This window comes from Terrapene carolina, unplaced genomic scaffold (assembly GCF_002925995.2).
Source record: "Terrapene carolina triunguis isolate 2854851 unplaced genomic scaffold, T_m_triunguis-2.0 Scaffold229, whole genome shotgun sequence".
Lineage (NCBI taxonomy): Eukaryota > Metazoa > Chordata > Testudines > Emydidae > Terrapene > Terrapene triunguis.
The window spans coordinates 989,210-1,010,847 of record NW_020664580.1 but is presented as its reverse complement, the minus strand read 5'-3'; the positions used below and the strand labels follow the sequence as shown (position 1 = coordinate 1,010,847).

General features: G+C 36.2%; 1 protein-coding gene across 4 annotated transcripts in view; it reads left to right on the top strand.

Moving 5' to 3' along the window:
* BRD9 (bromodomain containing 9) overlaps positions 1-21,638 on the top strand; it is a 53,816-nt gene that overhangs the window by 3,593 nt on the left and 28,585 nt on the right. For 2 of the 4 annotated variants that reach the window (XM_024218563.3, XM_024218561.3), the window contains exons 2-7: positions 727-947; positions 4,284-4,416; positions 6,814-6,874; positions 9,511-9,655; positions 13,648-13,758; positions 14,550-14,662. In XM_024218563.3, the coding sequence (XP_024074331.1) occupies positions 727-947; positions 4,284-4,416; positions 6,814-6,874; positions 9,511-9,655; positions 13,648-13,758; positions 14,550-14,662 (784 nt within the window). Of the gene's footprint in view, positions 1-726; positions 948-4,283; positions 4,417-6,813; positions 6,875-9,510; positions 9,656-13,647; positions 13,759-14,546; positions 14,663-21,638 lie in introns of all 4 variants that reach the window. The other 2 variants (XM_024218562.3, XM_024218560.3) reach the window with 1 other exon arrangement.

The window sequence follows — 21,638 nt, the reverse complement described above, 5'->3', positions numbered from 1 at the left end:
TAAAGAATCAAATAACTGCAGTTTACAGTCTCGGTTCTTTAAAAATGTTTTCAATTCTTTTGGCCTCACATGAACATAGTTTATTTGTTAGAAAGTTATAATCTATGGGACAGGCATCAATAGCAGAAAAAGGAATAATGAAATGTTGGCTCCTTAGTGGTTCAAGAGGAAATTACTTAAGCAAATAGTTGAAATGCTGATTTAAAAAAAACAGTCTGTAAATAGTTGCCATAATATTTGTTTTTAATATAAAAGAAATTTAATTTCTTGTCAGACAATGAATTGTGGAGATTCTTACTTTAGAAACTGTTGTTCCTGGATCCTGCAAACATTTATACCTGTACTTTACCTTACTCAAGTGAGTAAAGCTAAGCATGTGTGAATGTGTTTTCAGGATTGGTACCCAATTACACAATTTTTCTGATGTTTTCTAGAACGTAGGAGATTATGATTTTTTGTGAATCCTTATTATTTTCTTGTATAAAGTTAAATTTAAGGAAACCAATATTTTTGACTGTTTAGGACAGCTGTTTCCTACCTCATCTGTCAATTTAGGATTTTTTCTTTTGTATACTCCTTCATATACATATACGTTTCACAGTAATTACACTATACGCTAGTTTGTAAATGGAATTTTCAGTAGAATGATACTGTCTGAAAACTATTATTGTTTACTGTGTAACTTTTTTGTGTATTTATGAATTTTTTTACTATGTTTTAATTTAGATTATGTGGATAAGCCCCTGGAAAAGCCCTTGAAACTAGTGCTTAAAGTTGGAGGAAGTGAGGTCACTGAACTCTCAGGATCAGGGCACGATTCAAGTTATTACGATGACAGGTCAGACCATGAGCGAGAGCGACACAAAGAAAAGAAGAAGAAAAAGAAAAAGAAGTCTGAGAAAGAAAAAGAAAAACATCTTGATGACGAAGAGAGAAGGAAGAGAAAGGTAAACAATGACTCGAGAATGCAGGGGTACAAATTCTTTTCACGTTTGCTTGTCATATCTGAAAAGTGTCTCTTACATGAAAATGCACATTTCAGTTTAAGATACAGTTGACTGAGAGGAATAACTAAAACATAACAGTATTATTTCTTCCTTTCCACCACTTCTAATCCAATGAGGGTCCTTTTTGTATATTTTCATCTCGCTCTTAAAAACAAACAAACAAACAAAAAACCCTTTTTTTGTGTGTTGTCCAAATTTCTTAAACAAAAGTGAGGGCTGTATTTCACCAAATTAATTGCATTTAGAAGTTGGAGTAGAACTAAATTTTATAATCCCTCAATCTCTAATTATGCAAATGCTTATGCATACGTTTTTAAATTTACTCCTATGAGTAGCCCCATTGAAGTCCTCTACAACTGGTGTAACTATTTTTCAGTTTCTTCACTTGCCATAGTCATCTATGCCTTTGTCACCTCCATGTCGGATGAGTTAACATGTTGTATGTGGGACTATCTCTAAAGACCACTTCAGTTGGTGCAGAATAAGACTACCCTCTTGTTTAGCACAATGTTGTGCAGGATATGTGTTACACCACTGTTTCAGATACTGCATGGTCTCCCTGTTAACATTTGAGGGCAGTTCAAGATGTTTATTGATCTACAAAGCCCTATACGTGGGCTTGGCAGAATTCAATATGTTGTATAGTTTTGACAGATATCAATGTTTATTTTTTCACCATTTTTTCAATTTTTATCCATTTAAATTTTCATACTTATAGGAAATTATGGGAGGAGTCACACAATAACTATTTAATGACAGTAGACATTGAGATTCAGAAAGTTAAAACTTTATAAACTGTTAAAACATGAAGAGCAAGGAGTATTTGTGGCACCTTAGAGACTAACAGATTTATTTGGGCATAAATTTTCGTGGGCTAAAACCCAAGATGAAGTGGATTTTAGCCCACAAAAGCTTATGCCCAAATAAATTTGTTAGTCTCTAAGGTGCCACAAGTACTCCTCATTCTTTTTGCTGATACAGACTAACACGGCTACCACTCTGAAACCTGCTAAAACATAAATTGTCAACATCACATGTCAAAATATACAAAGTAAATATTATTAGAGTTTAAGTCCTCAAGCTGCATATTTTTTTCTTTGTGTGCAAATTTCAATTATTTTTATGGACTTTTTTTGTTGGTTTGTTTGTCTATGATGAAATCAACATTTACAAATATTTACCGATTAAAAATCTCATCCTTCCAAGCCTACCTGTGTGGTTTGGCTCCTAGTGACTGCTGTTCTCCCTGTTCTTAGCCAAAATATGTGATGTGGTCAGCTAACAGTCCTTAGATTTAATTACCCTTCCAGAGGCTCCCAGTATCTTAATGTTCCCTGAGACAACAGGAAGGGTGTGTTCTTATAACTTGTGAAACGTCTGTGTGCTCCTCACATATATGGAAGGTATTCATAGGATAATTTGCAGAACAATGTAATAAATGATTTTATTATAAATCTTTTACTGTATTATCCACTAATCAGTCTTCATGACGGCTTGTCTACAATTGAAAATGTTGCATTTTTAAAATCTGATATGTTACATCTCATTGGAGTTAAAAACAGGTGCTTTATTACATTGAGAAGGGGAGAGTCCCAGCTTCTGAACTGAACCCAGCATGTGATTCTTGTCTTGGAAGTTCCTGACATGTCAGACTTCAAAACTAACACCCTTAGATATAGAAAATCTATTTTAGATAGTAATTAAAGGCTTCTGTGGCTCCCTTTGAGACCTGCACAGATACCCTTGATAACTTAGCCGCTTGGCTTTACCAAAAGGAGAGGGATTTAAAAAAAAAAGTATAACATTTTGTAAAATGCCTTAAAGCATTCCTAAAATAGCTCTTTTATAATATACATAAAGTCCATGGTTTGGTGTGATATAAAGATTTTATTGGCCCTCATTTGCAATAACCTGCATTTCCCACTTGTTTCTTTGCTAGTTGTAAATAATGTGGCTTTCCCAGACTTGTGCTACTGAAAGCTGTATTATGTTATACAAGATGAGACTGACCTGTATTCCATAAACAGGTGTGAAGTTAGTGACATCTGTAGTTAAGTATTGTCTAAGCATTCTTCTTTTATTTGCTAAAATCTTTTTGAATCTTTCACCTTTCAGTTCTATTCTCCTTAGATTCTTATAGGGCCTTCATCCCTGTAGTATCTACACCTTCCAGTAGTGCATTAGGCAAGGGTGACTTGAATTATCTTCAACGTTTGTTTTCTGCCTAAGAGTGAATTTTTCTGGAAAGTTTGATCTGATCAAAAATGGGTCAGAAATTCTTGAGAACGAGGCACTGGAAAAAATGGTTTCTGTTGTGGAAACATTTTTGCAATGTATTTTTGAACATCTCTATTACTACTAATTACCTGGGACTAAAAAACTGAAATTGGACAGAATAACAGACATTAGGGAAGAAAAGTGTGTTGCTGTGTCCTATGATGATTTTTATTTTACTTTTCTAAGTCACGATTTTCAAACCTTCATAACTAGCAGATGTGCAGTAGTCTAAAATTATAGAACCTTTTAACAGTGATGTATCCAAATGTTGTAAATGACAGAGGGCTGCTCTGAGTGTGCATCAGTAAGCACTGTAGTAAAAAATGGAGTGAGGCCGCCTAATTCAATACAAGATTGTTCACGTGCTATGGAGGCTTACAGGAGAAGATCTGTCAAATATCGCCAATCTTGCAAAGCATTTGTAGTTGCTCTACTGTGGAGTTTGAGTTTCAGTGTACTTACTGCACCATACTGTAAATGTGCAGTGAACAAGCCAAAGCTACGTGCTTCTTACTTCATTCATAGTAACTATAAGATGAAGCATCACAGCTGACCAGTTAGGACTTACAGAACTTTACAGTTAACTGGGCTCTTTCATTGTGCAATTATTTGTATACATTTTAATGCCATTTTTTCAGCAGAAGCATAGCAACTATCAACCAAAAAAAGTAGCTGAATAGATACAGAAATGGAAATGATTTACAAACAGTTATTGTAAGTAACAGAAATCATTTTAAAGAAAGTATGTATAAGGTTGTGCTTTAAACCATAATTGTCCATCTTACAGTTCAGCACTAGGAGTCTGTTTTCTTCCCCCCCCCCCCCCAGGGATTTGAAGAAAGTGTATATTTGTCTTTAAATTTCTTGACTTTCATTGGTGTCACTTGGATACTTAGTATTATTTTAATAAAAGGTTTTTGTATGAGAATATTTTATTTGAACTTGAACTGCCCTTTGTGAATATCTTCTTTTAACTATCTCCTATCCTTGCTATATTAGGAAGAAAAGAAGAGAAAGAGGGAGAAAGAGCAGTGTGACACTGAGGGAGAAACGGATGACTTTGATCCTGGGAAAAAAGTGGAAGTTGAGCCACCTCCAGATCGCCCAGTCAGAGCTTGCAGAACTCAGCCAGGTAAGTGACCAAGACTAGATGGGAAACCTGGAAAATTTAAATTTCCTAATACGTTCTTTAAAATTGTTCATAACTGAGTGTTAAAATAATACTTCTGATAATATACCAGGGTATTAAGCTTTCAAGCAGAATATAGCGATTTCTGGTGAAATCCCTGGATTTCAGCGGACCTTTCCAGGTTGGAAAGATACTGCATGAAAAGCAGTTATTCCTCTTACCACCTTTGGGGCTTGATGGGTACATTCCCAGGTGCCAGTTAGAAGTAAATTTTCAGTTAGTTCTTCACAAGTTCACATCAGAGTGCATTTGCCTGTTTGAAATATAAAAAGGATATTTAAGTGTCATTCCAGTATTTCTGTTTGCAGTATGTGCACCAGAATAAGGTGATCTGCAGCTACATGTAATTATTTTGATTGAACATATAAAGGACACCTGTGCATTTCTCTAACTTCCTGACATGACATTAAAATATAACCTACAATAATAAAATGCAAAAACGAGCAAAAGAGCCAGAGATTCCACACCAAAGCAGTGATTCAGCAGAAAACATAACAAAATGCCAGTCCATAAGCTTTCCCCAAGTTTCTCTTCCACCTCTACACCATACCCTTCCCTCAATGTCTTGTACAAAAATTGGTCTTTGCAGTATGCCCTAAGTGTCAGAAAATTCACACTATTTTGGACCAGTACAGGAGCAAATCCACAGGCAAGGGAGAATGCCTCGCCAGCAGCAAGCTTTCTTTTCTAAATTGTCAAACTTCAGCTCAAGCACCTACCTGATATTACTTATGGCAGGCTCTCAAATACACAGGTCCTAAGTCATTATGTTGTTAATTTTGGCTTATAAAACCTTAAAACCTTTTCAGGTGCCAACAGGCAGCTAGTGCATGTACCTGTAATGCGTGTGTTTATCCCGTCTCACTATACAAATTTAATCAGATCCTGGAGCCAATGCTCAATATTAAATTTAGATAATTTTTATAAGCCATTCTTTTTTTAATTCCTTCAGACTTCTAAATTCTTTGAAATCCTTTACTAACAAAAATGTTCAGGACAAAGGAATCTCACTCCTGAGTGCCATGTTAACTTTGCTTAGGCTGCTTCCTTGAAAGATACCTCAGTAAATGTCTAGCAGAAATCTGGACTTGTATGAAAATTAGCAGGCTTCATTTCAATCTTCATAAGATTAGAATGCTGCTTGTTGACAGGGCAAACCAAAGATGGGAACTATACTTATCAACTGAGCAAATCAATCTTGAGGAATTTGCAGGTTATGGGTGCTCCCTAAATGGAGGGTGTGAGCCCACTGTCAGAATGAGCCATAATCCTACAGGTCATTCACATTTACTGCCTCTGAACACACTGGGGCATTGAAAGCCTGGCAAATTTGAAACCGATGACTGTGAAATGTGTCCTGTGGGCTGCTCTTTTTCACCTATCTAGAGATGTGGCTTCCCCAAACATTTCACTTGTCCTTCCTGTTCTGGTTGAGGAAAGGGGAAGAGGGTCTCTGTTATCAGGTGAGAAGTGGGCCTTAATCTGCTTTCCAGGAGATGTCAGAATATTGCCTGTTTAATTCTTGCAACTGCTAAATCTGTGCACTCTCCTTGAAGTGCACAACCGTTAAGGGATCAGTGTGCACTTCATAGATTCGTCTGTACAGTAATTAATTCTTTGTTCTTTGTCTTTATTTTTTAAAAATTAACCCAAAACTAATGCAAAATTTTTTGTAAATGGAACACTAAGGTTGCACTGATAAAATGAAGTCAGGAAATGGAGAAATCAGCACTTCTGCAGCAATATCTGCACAGTCAGCGGTCACATAGGAGATCATTTTCTTGTTAAACAGATGCCTGAATATATTACTCCTTGTTAAATACTGGCCATAAAATAGGCAGGTTGTGTGTCATGGACGATTATGTTGCTGTAAGCACCATAGTGTATATATTTCTTTTACTTCTATGCTGCATGAACATTTCTCATTTAATATAATTAAATAACTAACATATAAGGAAATAAAGCTTTATTGCATATCAGGAATAGATTTATTGTATGTGCTTTTGCTGCCTTTGAAATGCAAGGCTTATTGGCTTCTGGAGCGAGTTCGAGCCGCAGGCTATGCAATAAAGACTGTTAGGTACACCTCTACCCCGATATAACACAAATTCGGATATAACGCGGTAAAACACTGCTTGGGGGGGGGCGGCGCTGCGCACTCCGGCGGATCAAAGCAAGTTTGATATAACGCGGTTTCACCTATAACGCAGTAAGATATTTTTGGCTCCCGAGGACAGCGTTATATTGGGGTAGAGGTGTATAAAACGTGAACTTTGGTCTGAAGTAAATACTGTCATTTGACTGAACTTTATAAATATTTTTCACTCTCTCAAATTGCAGCTGAAAATGAGAGCACACCCATCCAACAATTATTAGAGCATTTCCTTCGCCAGTTGCAAAGGTAGGTCTGCATATTATATAGACAGCTGTGTAGATGGTAACTGATGCTTATTAACATGCTGCTTTAGAACCTTCTAATTTGGTCTTCATTTTGGGATGAATCATTTCAGACTGATTTATAATTTGGTTTACCACCATTGCTACCTTATTGGACCCAGTAAGAGAAACTATTCAAGATTAATTGCATTTAGAAAAGTAGGAACTAAAAGTTTCCGCTATCATTAGTAATTTGATTTTTGCTCTAGGGCACTTTAGTACATTAATTACTTATTTTAGGGATTGGAAACCAACTGCAAACTTTTGATCCATAAAATGGAATAATCTCTGGTAAAATCTTATGATTTATTCTCTGTCTGATTCAAATAAAAGTTCATAATTAATTAGCTGGTAACTCACTGGTTGGGAGAGGTTTTTTCATTTTATAATTTTTTGTAAGATATCAGCTGCGTATAGTCCAAGTCTTTGAAAAATCACTAGTAGAACCTATTTTTTCTCCCTTTGTAAAAAAACAAAAAACAAAAAAACTATAAACTTAATTTGAGACTATTAATCAGCTATTCTAAAACTAGTTAATCAGGAACACCACTCTTAATTAACTGCTTTAGTAAAAAAGAAGAAAAATACTAATCAAAAAGATGAAAACAAGAGTTAATACTGCAAGGTATTGAGTGACCACAATTTCTACTGATCTTTTGTTGTTTAAGGGAAACTAATACAGATTTAAATGCAAAATGTATACCAGTAAATAAATAAACAATTAATTTCAAGCACTGACTTATAAATAAAAATTAGGGCTGTCAAGCGATTAAAAAAATTAATTACGATTAATCACACTGTTAATAATAGAATATCATTTATTTAAATAGTTTTGGATAATTTCTACATTTTCAAATACATTGATTTCAATTACAACACTGAATACAAAGTGTACTGTGCTCACTTTATATTTATTTTTGAATACAAATATTTGCACTGTAAAAAAAAATCATATTTTTCAATTCACCTCATACAAGTACTGTAGTGCAATCTCTTTATCATGATAGTTGAACTTACAAATGTAGAATTATGTACAAAAAGACTGCATTCAGAAACAAAACCATGTAAAACTTTAGAGCCTACAAATTCACTTAGTCCTACTTCTTGTTCAGCCAACTGCTAAGAGAAACGAGTTTGTTTACATTTACGGGAGATAATGCCCGCTTCTTATTTACAATGTCACCTGAAAGTGAGAACAGGCATTCGCATGGGACTATTGTAGCCGTCGTTGCAAGATATTTATGTGCCAGATGCACTAAAGATTCATATGTCCCTTCATGCTTCAACCACCATTCCAGAGGACATGCGTCCATGCTGATAACGTGTTCTACTGGATAACCATCCAGAGCAGTGTGGACCGACGCATGTTCATTTTCATCATCTCAGTCTGATGCCGCCAGCAGAAAGGTTGATTTTCTCTTTTGGTGGTTCGGGTTCTGTAGTTTCCGCATTGGAGTGTTGCTCTTTTAAGACTTCTGAAAGCATGCTCCACGCCCCGATCAGATTTTGGAAGGCATTTCAGATTCTAAAACCTTGGGTCGAGTGCTGTAGCTATCTTTAGAAATCTCACTTTGGTACCTTCTTTGCGTTTTGTCAAATCTGCAGTGAAAGTGTTCTTAAAACGAACATGTGCTGGGTCATCATCTGAGACTGCTATAACATGAAATATATGGCAGAATGTGGGTAAAACAGAATAGGAGACATACAATTCTCCTCCAAGGAGTTCAGTCACAAATTTAATTAATGCATTATTTTTTTAACAAGCATCATCAGCATGGAAGCATGTCCTCTGGAATGGTGGCCGAAGAATGAAGGAGAGTACGAATGTTTAGCATAACTGGCACATAAATACCTTGCAATGCCGGCTACAAAAGTGCCATGCGAACGCCTGTTCTCACTTTCAGGTGACCTTCTAAATTAGAAGCGGGCAGCATTATCTCCTGTAAATGTAAATAAGCTCGTTTCTCTTAGTGATTGGCTGAACAAGAAGTTGGACTAAGTGGACTTGTAGGCTTTAAAGTTTTACAAGACGTTGGTTTTGAGTGCAGTTATGTAACAAATAAAAATCTACATTTGTAAGTTGCACTTACACGATAAAGAGATTGCACCACAGTACTTTTATGAGGTGAATTGCAAAATACTATTTATTTTGTTTGCCATTTTTACAGTGCAAATATGTGTAATCAAAAATAATATAAAGTGAGCACTGTCAACTTTGTATACTCTGTTGTAATTGAAATAATATATTTAAAAATGTAGAAAAACATCCAAAAATATTTAATACATTTCAATTGGTACTCTATTGTTTAACAGTGCGATTAAAACTGTGATTAATTGCTATACATTTTTTTTAATTGTGATTAATTTTTTTATCGCTTGAGTTAACTGCAATTAATCGACAGCCTTAATAAAAATATTCCCACACAGACTAAATATTCTTAAATCAAGTCAAAACTCTCTCTCCCATATCAGCAGATAGTTTTTTTTTTTTTTTTTTTTTAAAGCGACAACTGGTGTTGATGACATAAAATGGTATGTTATAAGGAGTAATGATCATTTTGTTTCCTAGCATAATTATACATATTTTTATTCCATTTTTAGGAAAGATCCTCATGGGTTTTTTGCTTTTCCAGTCACGGATGCCATTGCTCCTGGATATTCCATGATAATAAAACATCCCATGGATTTTGGCACTATGAAGGACAAAATAGCAGCAAATGAGTACAAATCAGTCACCGAATTCAAGGTGAAGTGATAAGGATATGGTTATTTCAAAACATTTTCAATAAAAAACTTTAATTTGAGTCAGATTTTTAAGTGAAATTAGTTCGTCAGTCAGGCTTCTAACATGTAATTTACTTATAAATAATTAATCACACTTTTACATTCTGTTAGTAGGAGTGGGATTATACTCTATACTCTGTATATATCTGTCACGCTGTCCTAGGGCAACTGCTAAGATTATTGCAGAGGAAGAATGTGTACTACTGATAAGTTTACTGTGGTATGCAATTCAGTGCTACAAGGAGATAACATTCAGAAAAACAGGTTGAGAAGAACTTTGTTTTAGAGAACTCTAGATGATTTGTTTAAATCTAGATTAGTTCATTAATGACCAAAAGGTGATGGTGCCCTTTGGAGACACTTTGACTTATGTTAAATGATTGTGATGTTCTATGACATAAATGAAATACGTGCTGTATGTGGAAATTTCAGCTCCGCTTTAACTAGAGAGCTGCTATTAGCATCTCCATAATTCTTTGGCAGATACTTTGTATAAGGGCAGGTCTACACTAGAAGCGCTACATCGGTGTAGCTGTGCCACTATAGCGTGTCTGGTGAAGACGCTCTATGCCGACGGGAGAGCGCTCTCCTGTTGGCATAATTACTCCACCTCTGCAAGAGGCAGAAGCTATGTTGGGGGAGAGCATCTCCTGCCAACACAGCGCCAGTGTGGACAGTGCTTAGGGTGCTGTAACTTGCATTGCTCAGGGGGCTGGCTTTTATTTATTTATTTTTTTTAAGTTAGATCGATTTAAGCAGTAGTGTAGACCTGCCCTCTGATAAAGAATAATTCTAATTTTAGTTTGTATTATCTTTTTGTACAGTTAGTGTTTCATTCTTTGATTATTGCCTTTTCCAAGTGATTTACAGTTTGAAATTGCTGGCTAGCATTGGACCAGTTTCTTGGTTATTGATGACTTGTTTTAGGGGATTTGAAGAAATGGCCTGTTTCATTCCCATTGGGTGTATTTTGGTTCTAGTTACCAGGAACTACATTGGTGGTATTGCTTGCTCCACTGGTGATGGATGAAAACAAGATGTTCATAGTGATTCTTTTAGATCCATCAGCTGCCTTGAATATCATTGTTCATAAGGTGGTATTGATGCATCTTTAGAACTTAATAGAGGTTGGCGGTGTTGCTGTTGAGTGGTTCTGTTCCTTTCTTTGAGAGGTCCCACAGGGTGGTATTGGGCAAACAATTACTTGTCTTTCCCAAAGGTGCTCTCATTCGGGATTGTGCAATTATTCTCTCTTGCTCAGTGAAGTATGAGGCCATTACGGGAGTTGGTAAGAAAGGTCTGGGTTGCAGTCTTTTCAGTGTACTAACACTCACCTTTTGTTTCTGTCTCTTCAACTCTACTGGTTCATTGGAGTGAGCTATTCAGCATCTTAACAGCAAGGAGTGGGTGAGAGTTGGAAGGCTGAGTTTCAACACAGGCAAGACTGAGATAGTGATTGTAAGCAGAGGAGAAGCCACCCCAGAAATTATGACAATTATATCATCACCCCCTATTAGCAGGATTGTCTGTCATTTGTTTCCAAAGTCTTCACCTGGGTTTCTTTTTGTAGCTCCAGTTTCTACTGAATACTCTGGGAGTAGAGGTTGCCAAGTGTCTCATCTCCTGTACTCAACAAAGAGTTTGCATCCTTTTCTTTCAGATGTGGGTTTCATCATTGTGGTTCATACTTTGTCATCTCAGGTTACTGGTTGCAGGACATTCTATATTTCTTATGGGCATAGTCCCACATTGAAATTGTAGCTGGTGCAAAATGTGATGGTTCCCTTATTAAGTGTACAGGAAGCACATTACACCAGTATTCCATTATAAGCCCTGACTGGTATTTTGATTTTGAGATGAAGTTTGAGCTGTTGGGTTTTACCTATAAAGCCATAAATGTTCATTCTAGTTCTGTTTACAGGAGTGAACTCTTAACTGCTGCTACAGCAGTTATGATTATCTGAGGTACTTGACCTGAATAAATATTTCCGTGTAAGAGAAGAGTCATTCAGAAACATACACTTCAACTAAGGAAAGAGATTGGGTGAGGGGAGCCTGCGATAGCTTTGCTGCCAAGGAGTGAAGCTTATTCCAAGGCCAGTAGCTTAGGAAAAGACTTTTGTCCTCCCCAAACAGCTCTTCAGGAGTCATGTGGCATAGAGCCCAGAGTCCCTACCTTGTTTGCTCCTTCACTCATGTGCCCTTGTTCACAATCCCCCATTTCTGTCCCTCAAGTTGTCTCTTTAATCAAAGAGGCTAGAGGCAAATCACTTAACCTCAAGTAGTCACAGCAGCTGTGACTGTGCCCCTCTGCTTCTTTAGCATTGTATTGATGGCTTCTGCCCTAGGTATCAAAGCAGCACTTTCCCAATCCCTGCTTTGAACCAGGAAATTTAAGAAAAAAAAGATTTATTCTAATTTAAATAGTTTCTTCTGAGATCAGAATCTGGTTAGAAGTTTAGGTCCAGATTTTCAAAGGTCTTTAGGCACTTAAAGATGTAGTTAGGCACTTAATGGGATTTTCAAAAGCACCTAAGTGCCTAACTCCAATGATAGGCACCTAGGAGCTTTTTAAAATCCCATTAGGCTCCAATCTGCATTTTAAAATGCCTAAACACCTTTGAAAATCTGGCCCTGAGTCTATAAACTCCAAAGGCTTGTTTTTCAAAAAGGCACATAATTCCCTGCACAAAAGTGCAACCACAGATAGGGTATGTTCATGCACAAATGACCAAGAAATTATGATTTGCATGAGTAGCTACCTGATTTGTGTGCAGAGAATCATTCAGATCTAGTTGTTTGAACAGCCACCCTTTCAATATTTAAAGTGTTAGTGGGAGTTACAGCCACCTTTGGGAACTAGTGCTGTCAAGCTAGCTCTAATTTAACATGCCCTAATCTAATTTAATGAGGGCCAAGGGACTTGAGTGTTCGCTTTGATTCTTGCTTTGCAATTTTCTGAAACTTCCATAACCATTTCAAGTCTACAGAAGAATTTTTTTAACTATTCATGGATCTCATGTAAAACTGCTAATATTACTTTCCATTGGGTTATTGTGAGACAATAATAATGAATATTGTTCTTTTTTAATGTGCATGGAAAGGAATTGCACACTTAAAAGGCTTATCCAGTTTACATCAGAATTATACCTCTGTTACTGATCCCTTTAGAGAAGTCCAGACGTGAGAAGTAGCAGATTTTAAAGGTGACATGGAAAGCAAAAGAAGAAAAAATGTGTTTATGCCTTTTCTACTTTTTTATTTTTATGTTTAAAGGATGTCTGAAAGGTAGTTTCAAAAATGTTTTTACTTTAGAAATTCTGTTCTTTTGTACCCTGTTTCTCTTGAAAGACACTATAGAACTGTAATAGTAACATCAGAGATGTCATGCAATTAAACCAGATTAAGAGAACTGATTTTTATTCAGGCTGTTTTAAAATTCCTTGTCCTATGCTTTTGTTTACATCATTTTAATTTAAATTGGAATAAATGATTGGGAGGGGGAAAATGTCTTGAAGATTGTGACCCAAAAACCTTCAGTTAAGGAGCGAGGGAGCTCACAATACAGATCTGTGACTACTTCATCCCCCCAGTGAGCCCTCCTGGAAAATCAAGAAAAACCTGACTTTATATTCCAGCTACTTCTGAGTTTAAAAAACGAACAAGGAAAAAGTTGTGTGTGCATAAAATAAATAAATAAAATTTAACCTTTCAGGACTTCACTGAACATCATAAGGAAGCAAAAAAGGCGCAACCCTTTGCAAGTCACTTTTACACTTTTGACTCATATTCACTTAATGTCTTTGGACACTTCTTGGTGTTCTCAAAATGTCTTTGCATTGAATGCGTCTTAATGTGGCTGTCTTCACAGGATGTTATCTGGAGCTCTTTTTTATGTTCAGTTATTGAAGGAGATATGAAGTTTTAGCAACTCTTGTGTTTTGTATTTTTCAGGCAGATTTTAAACTGATGTGTGATAATGCAATGACGTACAACAGACCAGATACTGTTTACTACAAGCTAGCCAAGAAGATACTCCACACAGGCTTTAAGATGATGAGCAAAGTAAGAGATCTATTAAAAACAAAAAGCAGAAAAGATTTGTTAAACTGACAAGTACTATAATCAGTCATAGTGATAAACATTATTTCATCCATCTGTCATTAATTATAGCAGTGCCCACCCGTGCTGCTATATTTAAGGACTTGTCGGCATTTCCATTATAAACCCCCTTTCTCTTAAGTCCTGATTATGCACCATTGAAATCAGCGGGAGCTTTGCCACTAACTTTAATGGGAGCAGAAACAGGGCCTAAATCTATATAACCCAACTATAAAAATTTGTTTCAGACTGAAACTTTGGACACAAGGTTTCACTCCAGAAACAAATTTCATTTACCCTATCGATTTTAAATGAGCTGAGCTCTTTTAAAAAGTTTTATGACTGTAAAAAGATTTGAGGGATTTTCCCCTTGTCTGTTACTGTAGAATAGTTGTTAATGTGGACTAGTGTTTATAGGCTACCTTGCATGTGTGTTGCAGTTCAGTTATGGTAAGTCTATATGTAAAATAGGCAGCTGTATCTACTTGTGTAGTTCTTACTTTTTCTTGAAAGTCGGGCTGCAGAAATTCTGGTGCCATGCTACCATGACCAAATCATGTTGCATCACCATTGGAAGTTAGACAATAGGAGCAAAATAAGGCCATGGCCATTCCCATCCCATCCCATTATCATAGCATCTTGGCTATGAGGGAAAGGTAAAGTCCCTGCCGCTCTGTCCTTTCTGATTCTAGGAACGGCTGTTAGCTTTGAAGCGCAGCATGTCGTTTATGCAGGACATGGATTTTTCTCAGCAGGCAGCTCTTTTGGGTGATGAAGACACAGCTGTTGAGGAACCTGTTCCTGAAGTCGTTCCTGTACAAGTAGAGACTGCCAAGAAATCCAAAAAGCCAAGTAAAGAAGTTATTAGGTAAAGGTCTTAATGGAAATGCATACTGCTTTGTGGCAGCTATTGTACTCTCGATCAATGCAGCAGGCCAGGCTTGGGTAAGGAGTAGGGAGCAACTCTTTGCAGTTTTGTGTTTGATACTTTAAGTAATACAATGTTAACATGAAATTTGCTCATGCAGTAGTTTCACATGTTGATGATTCCAAATCTATAACCACATTGCTTCTAAGGCTGAATATACCTCCCTCTACAAACTAACCTGTCTTGACTGTTGATGAATAGATAAATATTTTCTCCTCCTCTTTTACGTGGTCTAAAATTAAGATCTGACTTTATTTTAATGATGGCTTAAAGCCTCTTTCACCTCCAAGTGTCTGTCACCTTTTCTCATCACATTTCCCAAAAGTTCTTGAAGTTGCAGAAATAGTTCCTGTGAGTAATGTCAAGCCTGCTGAGAAATTATGAACTTCAAGTTGTAAAGACTGACTATTTTGACACCAAAGTTATGAAATAGATGTTGCAAAAAAAAAGTCCAAAATTAGTAAATAGTACAGGTTTTTTTTTTTTTTAAACTGAAGGTTTGTGTATCAGGATGCAAATCCTTTAAACATGTTTTATGTTTCCCCTCTTGTTGTTTATAAGGGTCTTTTTATCAAAGGAAACAGTAAAACTAGCAATTTTGTCAAATGAACAGAGTAAACACACTTGGAAAAAATAGTAAACTTTTTTGCAAACATTTTTCAGTTAAGGTAATCTTACTTACTGTAATTAGTAACTATATTTGGTCCAAAATTTCCAGTCAATTATTGCTTTTTTCCAAGCTTATGGTGTCCTTTTTAAATATAAAAAAATGTAGAATATAATCTGCCACTGAGATTTTTGGAACAGCCCTGGTGATTGACAGCTCTGCTAATCATCTTTAGTGGCTAATGGAAGAAACAGGAGATTAGTTTAGCAGTTCCGTGTGTGTGCGAGAGAGAGACAGAGGTGTGGGGTTAAAAATAGAACTCTTCAAATGTTTTTGAGTGTTTGCATTGACTGGAATTATTATACAGTAGAACCTTAGAGTTATGAGCACCTGAGTTACGAACTGACCAGTCAACCACACACCTCTTTTGGAACCAGAAGTACGCTATCAGGCAGCAGCCAAGACCAAAAAAAAGGCAAATTCAGTGCTGTACAGTACTGTGTTCAATGTAAATTACTAAAAAATTAAGGGAAAGTTTTAAAAAAAGATTTGACACGGTAAGGAAACAGTTCTGTGCTTGTTTCATTTAAATTAAGGTGGCTAAAAGCAGCATTTTTCTTCTGTATAGTAAAGTAAAGTTAAGTCACTGTTCAGTTGTAAGCTTCTAAAAGAACTGCCATAACATTTTGTTCAGAGTTACGAAAATTTCATAGTTACGAACAACCTCCATTCCAGAGGTGTTTGTATCTCTGAGGTTCTACTGTAGTGGGAGAGAGTTGTTCAACAGTATAAGTGCTAGTGCTTTCATTAATAAAACTGGTTTATTTTTCATGGGTTACTTGATGGAATTGAGGAGAGTAAACTGGAAGTAGGATTCTGTTAATGGGAATACAGACTCAACGTCATTTACATACAAAATAAGGAGGAACACCTTCATTTAGGCTTGTACAATGCCCAGCACAGTAGGGCCCCAATTCTGATTAATCCTTACAGCCCCCATTACCATAGTATCTGAGGACCTCGCAGTCTTTAATGTACTTATTCTCAAAACACAGGCGGTCTGTGGCAGAGCAGGGCATTGAGTCTCCCGGGTCCCAGGCTAATACCTTGTCTACTGAACCATCTTTTCTCTTGGTGCTCTACCAAAGTGTAAACTCAAATAACTGAATTACTGGTCTCTAATTCCATCCAGGAGATCAAATTCTGAAGTGATCTCGGTGTGGTTTGCACCTTCTCCTGGCCCGCTCAATGTTTATATAAGTCCCTTGGGCTTCATTACTTAGCCCTGGTCTACACTAGTGGTGGGGTCGATCTAAACTGGAGTTCCGGAGTCGACGGGGAGCGCATTCGGGGATCGATTTAGCCACGTCTAGCCAAGACACGATAAATCGATCCCCGATAGATCTATCTCTACCCGCCGATCCGGCGGATAGAGAAGTCCTGCCCTTAGATTCACACCCATTTACCAACTTACATCTTGCACAACCTGAAGGGCTTAATTGTGTACCATTATAGCAGGAGTTCTTTTGCAATGGGAGCACAAACAGAACCTAAAGGTACATGTTTGTACATGAGTCATTCATGATAAAAAGGGGGAAAGGGAACCCTTTAGGGTTTTTTCCAGTAGAATGTTGTGAAGTAAAATTTTCAAAAAAAAATTTAAGTTCCATTTTTCAAAAGTAATTTAAGCATTTAGAATCCTAAGTGCCTAAGTCACTTTTGAAAATGTCACCCATGGTCTTTATAACTTATTGATCAAGTTTCCTGAACAGAAGTGTAGAAATTTGACTCCTTCCAATGTTGAGTGTGTCTCGGAGACCTAAGCTTTTAATGTTTTTAAACTATTAGTTAATGGGATATAATATTATCATTAGGGCTATCAAGTGATTAAAAAGATCAATAACGCGATTAAAAAATAATAGAATACTATTTATATAAATATTTTTGGATGGTTTTCCATTTTTTCAAATATATTGATTTCAATTACAACACAGAATACAAAGTGTACTGTGCTCACTTTATATTTATTTTTTGTTAATTGCACTATAAAAATAGATAGTATTTTTCAATTCACTCAATACAAGTACTGTAGCGCAATCTCTTTATCATGAAATTTGAATCTACAAATGTAGAATTATGTACAAAAAAAATAAAACAATGTAAAACTATAGAGCCTTCAACTCCACTCAGTCCTACTTCTCATTCAGCCAACCGCTCAGACAAACAAGTTTGTTTACATTTGCAGGGGATAATGCTGCCCGCTTCTTGTTTACAGTGTCACCTGAAAGTGAGAACAGGCATTTGCATGGCACGGTTGTAGCCAGCATTGCAAGATATTTACGTGCCAGATGCGCTAAAGATTCATATGTCCCTTCATGCTTCAACCACCATTCCAGAGAACATGCGTCCAGGCGGATGATGGGTTCTGCTCGATAGCGATCCAAAGCAGTGCAGATCAACACATGTTCATTTTCATCATCTGAGTTAGATGCCACCGGCAGAAGGTTGATTTGGTTTATGTAGTTTCCATATTGGAGTGTTGCTCTTTTAAGACTTCTGAAAGCATGCTCCACACCCTGTCCCAATCAGATTTTGGAAGGCACTTCAGATTCTTAAACATACTATCTCTATCTTTAGAAATCTCACATTGGTACCTTCTTTACATTTTGTCAAATCTGCAGTGAAAGTGTTCTTAAAACGAACAACATCCTGGGTCATCATCCGAGACAGCTATAACATGAAATATATGGTAGAATGTGGGTAAAACACAGAACAGTAGACATACAGTTCTCCCCAAGGAGTTCAGTCACAGATTTAATTAATGCATTATTGTTATTTTTCTCACTTTCAGGTGACATTGTAAATAATTGGGCAGAATTATCTCCTATAAATGTAAACAAACGTGTTTCTCTTAGCAATTGGCTGAACAAGAAGTAGGACTGAGTGGACTTGTAGGCTCTAAAGTTTTACATTGCTTTGTTTTTGAGTGCAGTTATGTAACACAAAAAAATCTACATTTGTAAGTTGCACTTTCACGATAAAGAGATTGCACTACGGTACTTGTTTGAGGTGAATTGAAAAATCATTTTTACAGTGCAAATATTTGTAATAAAAATAATAGTGAGCACTGTACACTTTGTATTCTGTGTTGTAATTGAAATCAATATATTTGAAAACGTAGAAAAACATCTGAAATATTTAATGAATTTCAATTGGTATTTTATTGTTTAACAATGCGATTAAAACTGCAATTAATTGTGATTAATTTTTTTGAGTTAATTGCATGCGTTAACTGCGATTGACAGCCCTAATTATCAGACAGTCAAGGATATTTTGCTCAAAATGTACCTGTGACCTTTTGCATTTTTCTGTAAATGTGACTTTTGCAATATTTGCTGTTTATACATTCCATCTGAATTTGGGCCACTGGGTTTAAAGGATTCTATACTGATGTAACTTGCATGCTGAGTGATTGGAAGGATCACAGAAGGGAAAAAAGATTGATGTAAGGAAATCGAACAGGGTGGATTTTTAAATCATGATTTAAATCACTAGTCAGACTTGATTTAATCATGGATTTCTACATAAAAGTGCATTCTTGTTGGTTGTTATAACCTTAATACATATTCTTCACAACTCAGAGATAGATGTAGGCTTCATTTTTAGAAGGTACACATACATATTTAAAGTGATTTATTTTGAAAACTTTTCAGATTAGTTTTACAGCTATATCAGAAAATGAATGATTGTTTGGTTATTTCATTTACCAAAGGTAATTGAAGCAGATAGTTCACCTCCCAATGACTTCATAAATATCTCCAATTCAACAGGTTAATCATTAATATTTGGAGGATTTTTTTGCCCTGCTGTATTAAGAGGAGAACATCATCAGACAGACATTTAAATTGTTTTATTTAACTAAAACAACAACGTTATGTATTCTGGATTTTTTTTCTTCAAAAGCAAACATATAATAGTTTAACAATACAAGCATGAGATTTTTTTGAATATAGTTAAACATTCAAGTTTTTTAAATTCAGACTTGTTTTTGTTAAAATTGTTTAAAATAGTTAAATGAAATTATTTTTTTTAAAATAAATCTGCTAAGTCAGCCAGGTCAACATGAGAAATTTAAAATATTGGCTTCTGCAAATAACTCAGTTGTCTTCACCTTCATTTTCCTGTTTGTTCATAATCTGGAAAAGAAAAACAAGCTTTCCTGCTTTTTCAAGTCCCAAACCATTTCTCAATTTGTAATGAATTAGTCCAAAGGAAGAAAATATTCTTTCTACACCGGCAGGAGAAGCTACTGCTGTTAAAAGTGAGATTATCACTTCAACAGTCTCTGAATCCAAGTGCTTATGGGACTTCCACCAGTTCACTGGTCTGACTTTCTTTAAAACATCATCCGCAAACATATATTTCTTGAATGGTTCACTCTTAGCTCTGAAGTTTATTATAGTTGGCATTATGGAGGGATGATTGCTGGATGTCCATGTCATAGCCAACTCCTCTTCTTCAACAGTTATGGTTTGACCTTGGTACCGAGTATTGAGAATATTTGCAAGAAAATGAGCTGGAGATGGTGATTGTCCCATTCGTTTTTTTTAATGCTTGTAATTTAACTCTGTCATTGCATATTTCTCTTTTTAAGATCTCACTCAGTTCCTTCCAAATTTCAACAGCACAGCAATAAAACAGCTATTTCCCTGCATTTTGTTCAAGGCTACAGAAATAGGCTTCAGGGTACTCAGCATGTGTTCAACATTTCTCTTAAGCCCAATGTTGAGAACTTTGGCTGTGACAGTGCCATCTATTTTTTCATGATTTTGTTCACAAACTGTCATCAGATTAGGTCAGCTCTTGCTGTAGTGCTCAAAACAGTCCACTACTGAGTTCCATTGCACGTTTTGTGGGAGAGTTAGCTCCCACCTTTTTCAGAGCAGCTGCTGCAAAGTGGTTGTTACGGAAGTATTTTGCAGTTTCAACAACATTAGCCTTTATTTCTGGAATACTGAAGTCTTTGGCTAGGAGACGCATCAAATGAGCACTGCAACCGTATGTTATTAGCTTGGGACTCTCTTCACTCTCTTCTAAATTTTTCTTCTTATCTTGGATACATTTGCAGCGTTGTCTATGACCAAGCTGCGTACTAGACATTTGAATTTTTTTTCAGTTTGTTACAGCTTTTACTGCTACTTCTGGTAAGTATTCTGCTGCATGTGCATTTCCTGATGTATCAGTTTTCTGTAAGGAAGACATTCCCTTCTTCTGTTGTCACACAAGCACATACAACAGGATCATTGTGGACATTGCTCCACCCATCAAGACTCACGTTAACAATTTCACCCTCTAGACCTTTTGCACACTGCTCAATTTCTTTTTCATGCTCTTTATCCAGCAATTTGCCTGCAACATCTGCTCTGTTGGGTGGACAGTATCCTGGTCTTAATGACTGAACCATGTTAATGAAGTGTGGGCTCTCAATCATATGGAAAGGAGAGTTTGTTGCATACACAAACAGGGCAATTTTTACATCAATTACTACTTTTTGTAATCTGCTGATTCTTATGATAAACTTATCTATTGTTGTTTCTGGATGATGGAGATTTTTTTTTTCTTTTTGCTACAGGTGATAGACTGTGGCTATGTGACATACATGATGTGACTGAAACACTATCATTGGCAGATAACTCTGAAACTATAGAAAATGATGGTGATCTTGAAGGTGGATAGTCTTCAGAATCCTGATTGTTGAGGATTGATTCTCCTAAACAAAATAAGTCAGTGCAGTTATTTAATTACCATACTGCTCATTTAGTATTACTCATTGCATTCACTGACACTCAGTACTACTTTAAAGGTGAAATTGTTAAAGGAAGATCTGCCTATTTCAGCTATTTATTTTTTCTCACAACTGCATCTAAAATGATAGTACCATAGAGTAACTACTATATTTTTTGCTCAAACATGAGAATTCAAGAATAGTCCAGAAGGAAGACAGGCAGTCTTTAAGAAAGAAGTATGAAATAAAAGTTTACCAACCTAAAGATCCTGCATGTTCAGACATGTTCTTTTCATCATCTTCAACGTAGCTTCCTCCTGAGAAGGAACACTTCTCATTATGTTGTTTCATTTAGGCAAACAGAGCTTGCATTTCTTTGTTGCACTATTTTCACTTTGCACACATGCCCTTCTTACCCACAGGTAGAGGAACTTCATTAAAATATTCCCCAAATGGGTCTCTTTTATGGCCTGCTGCCATTATAGGTTTTCCCTTCTGGTGAGAGAATGGTATGGTAGATCTCA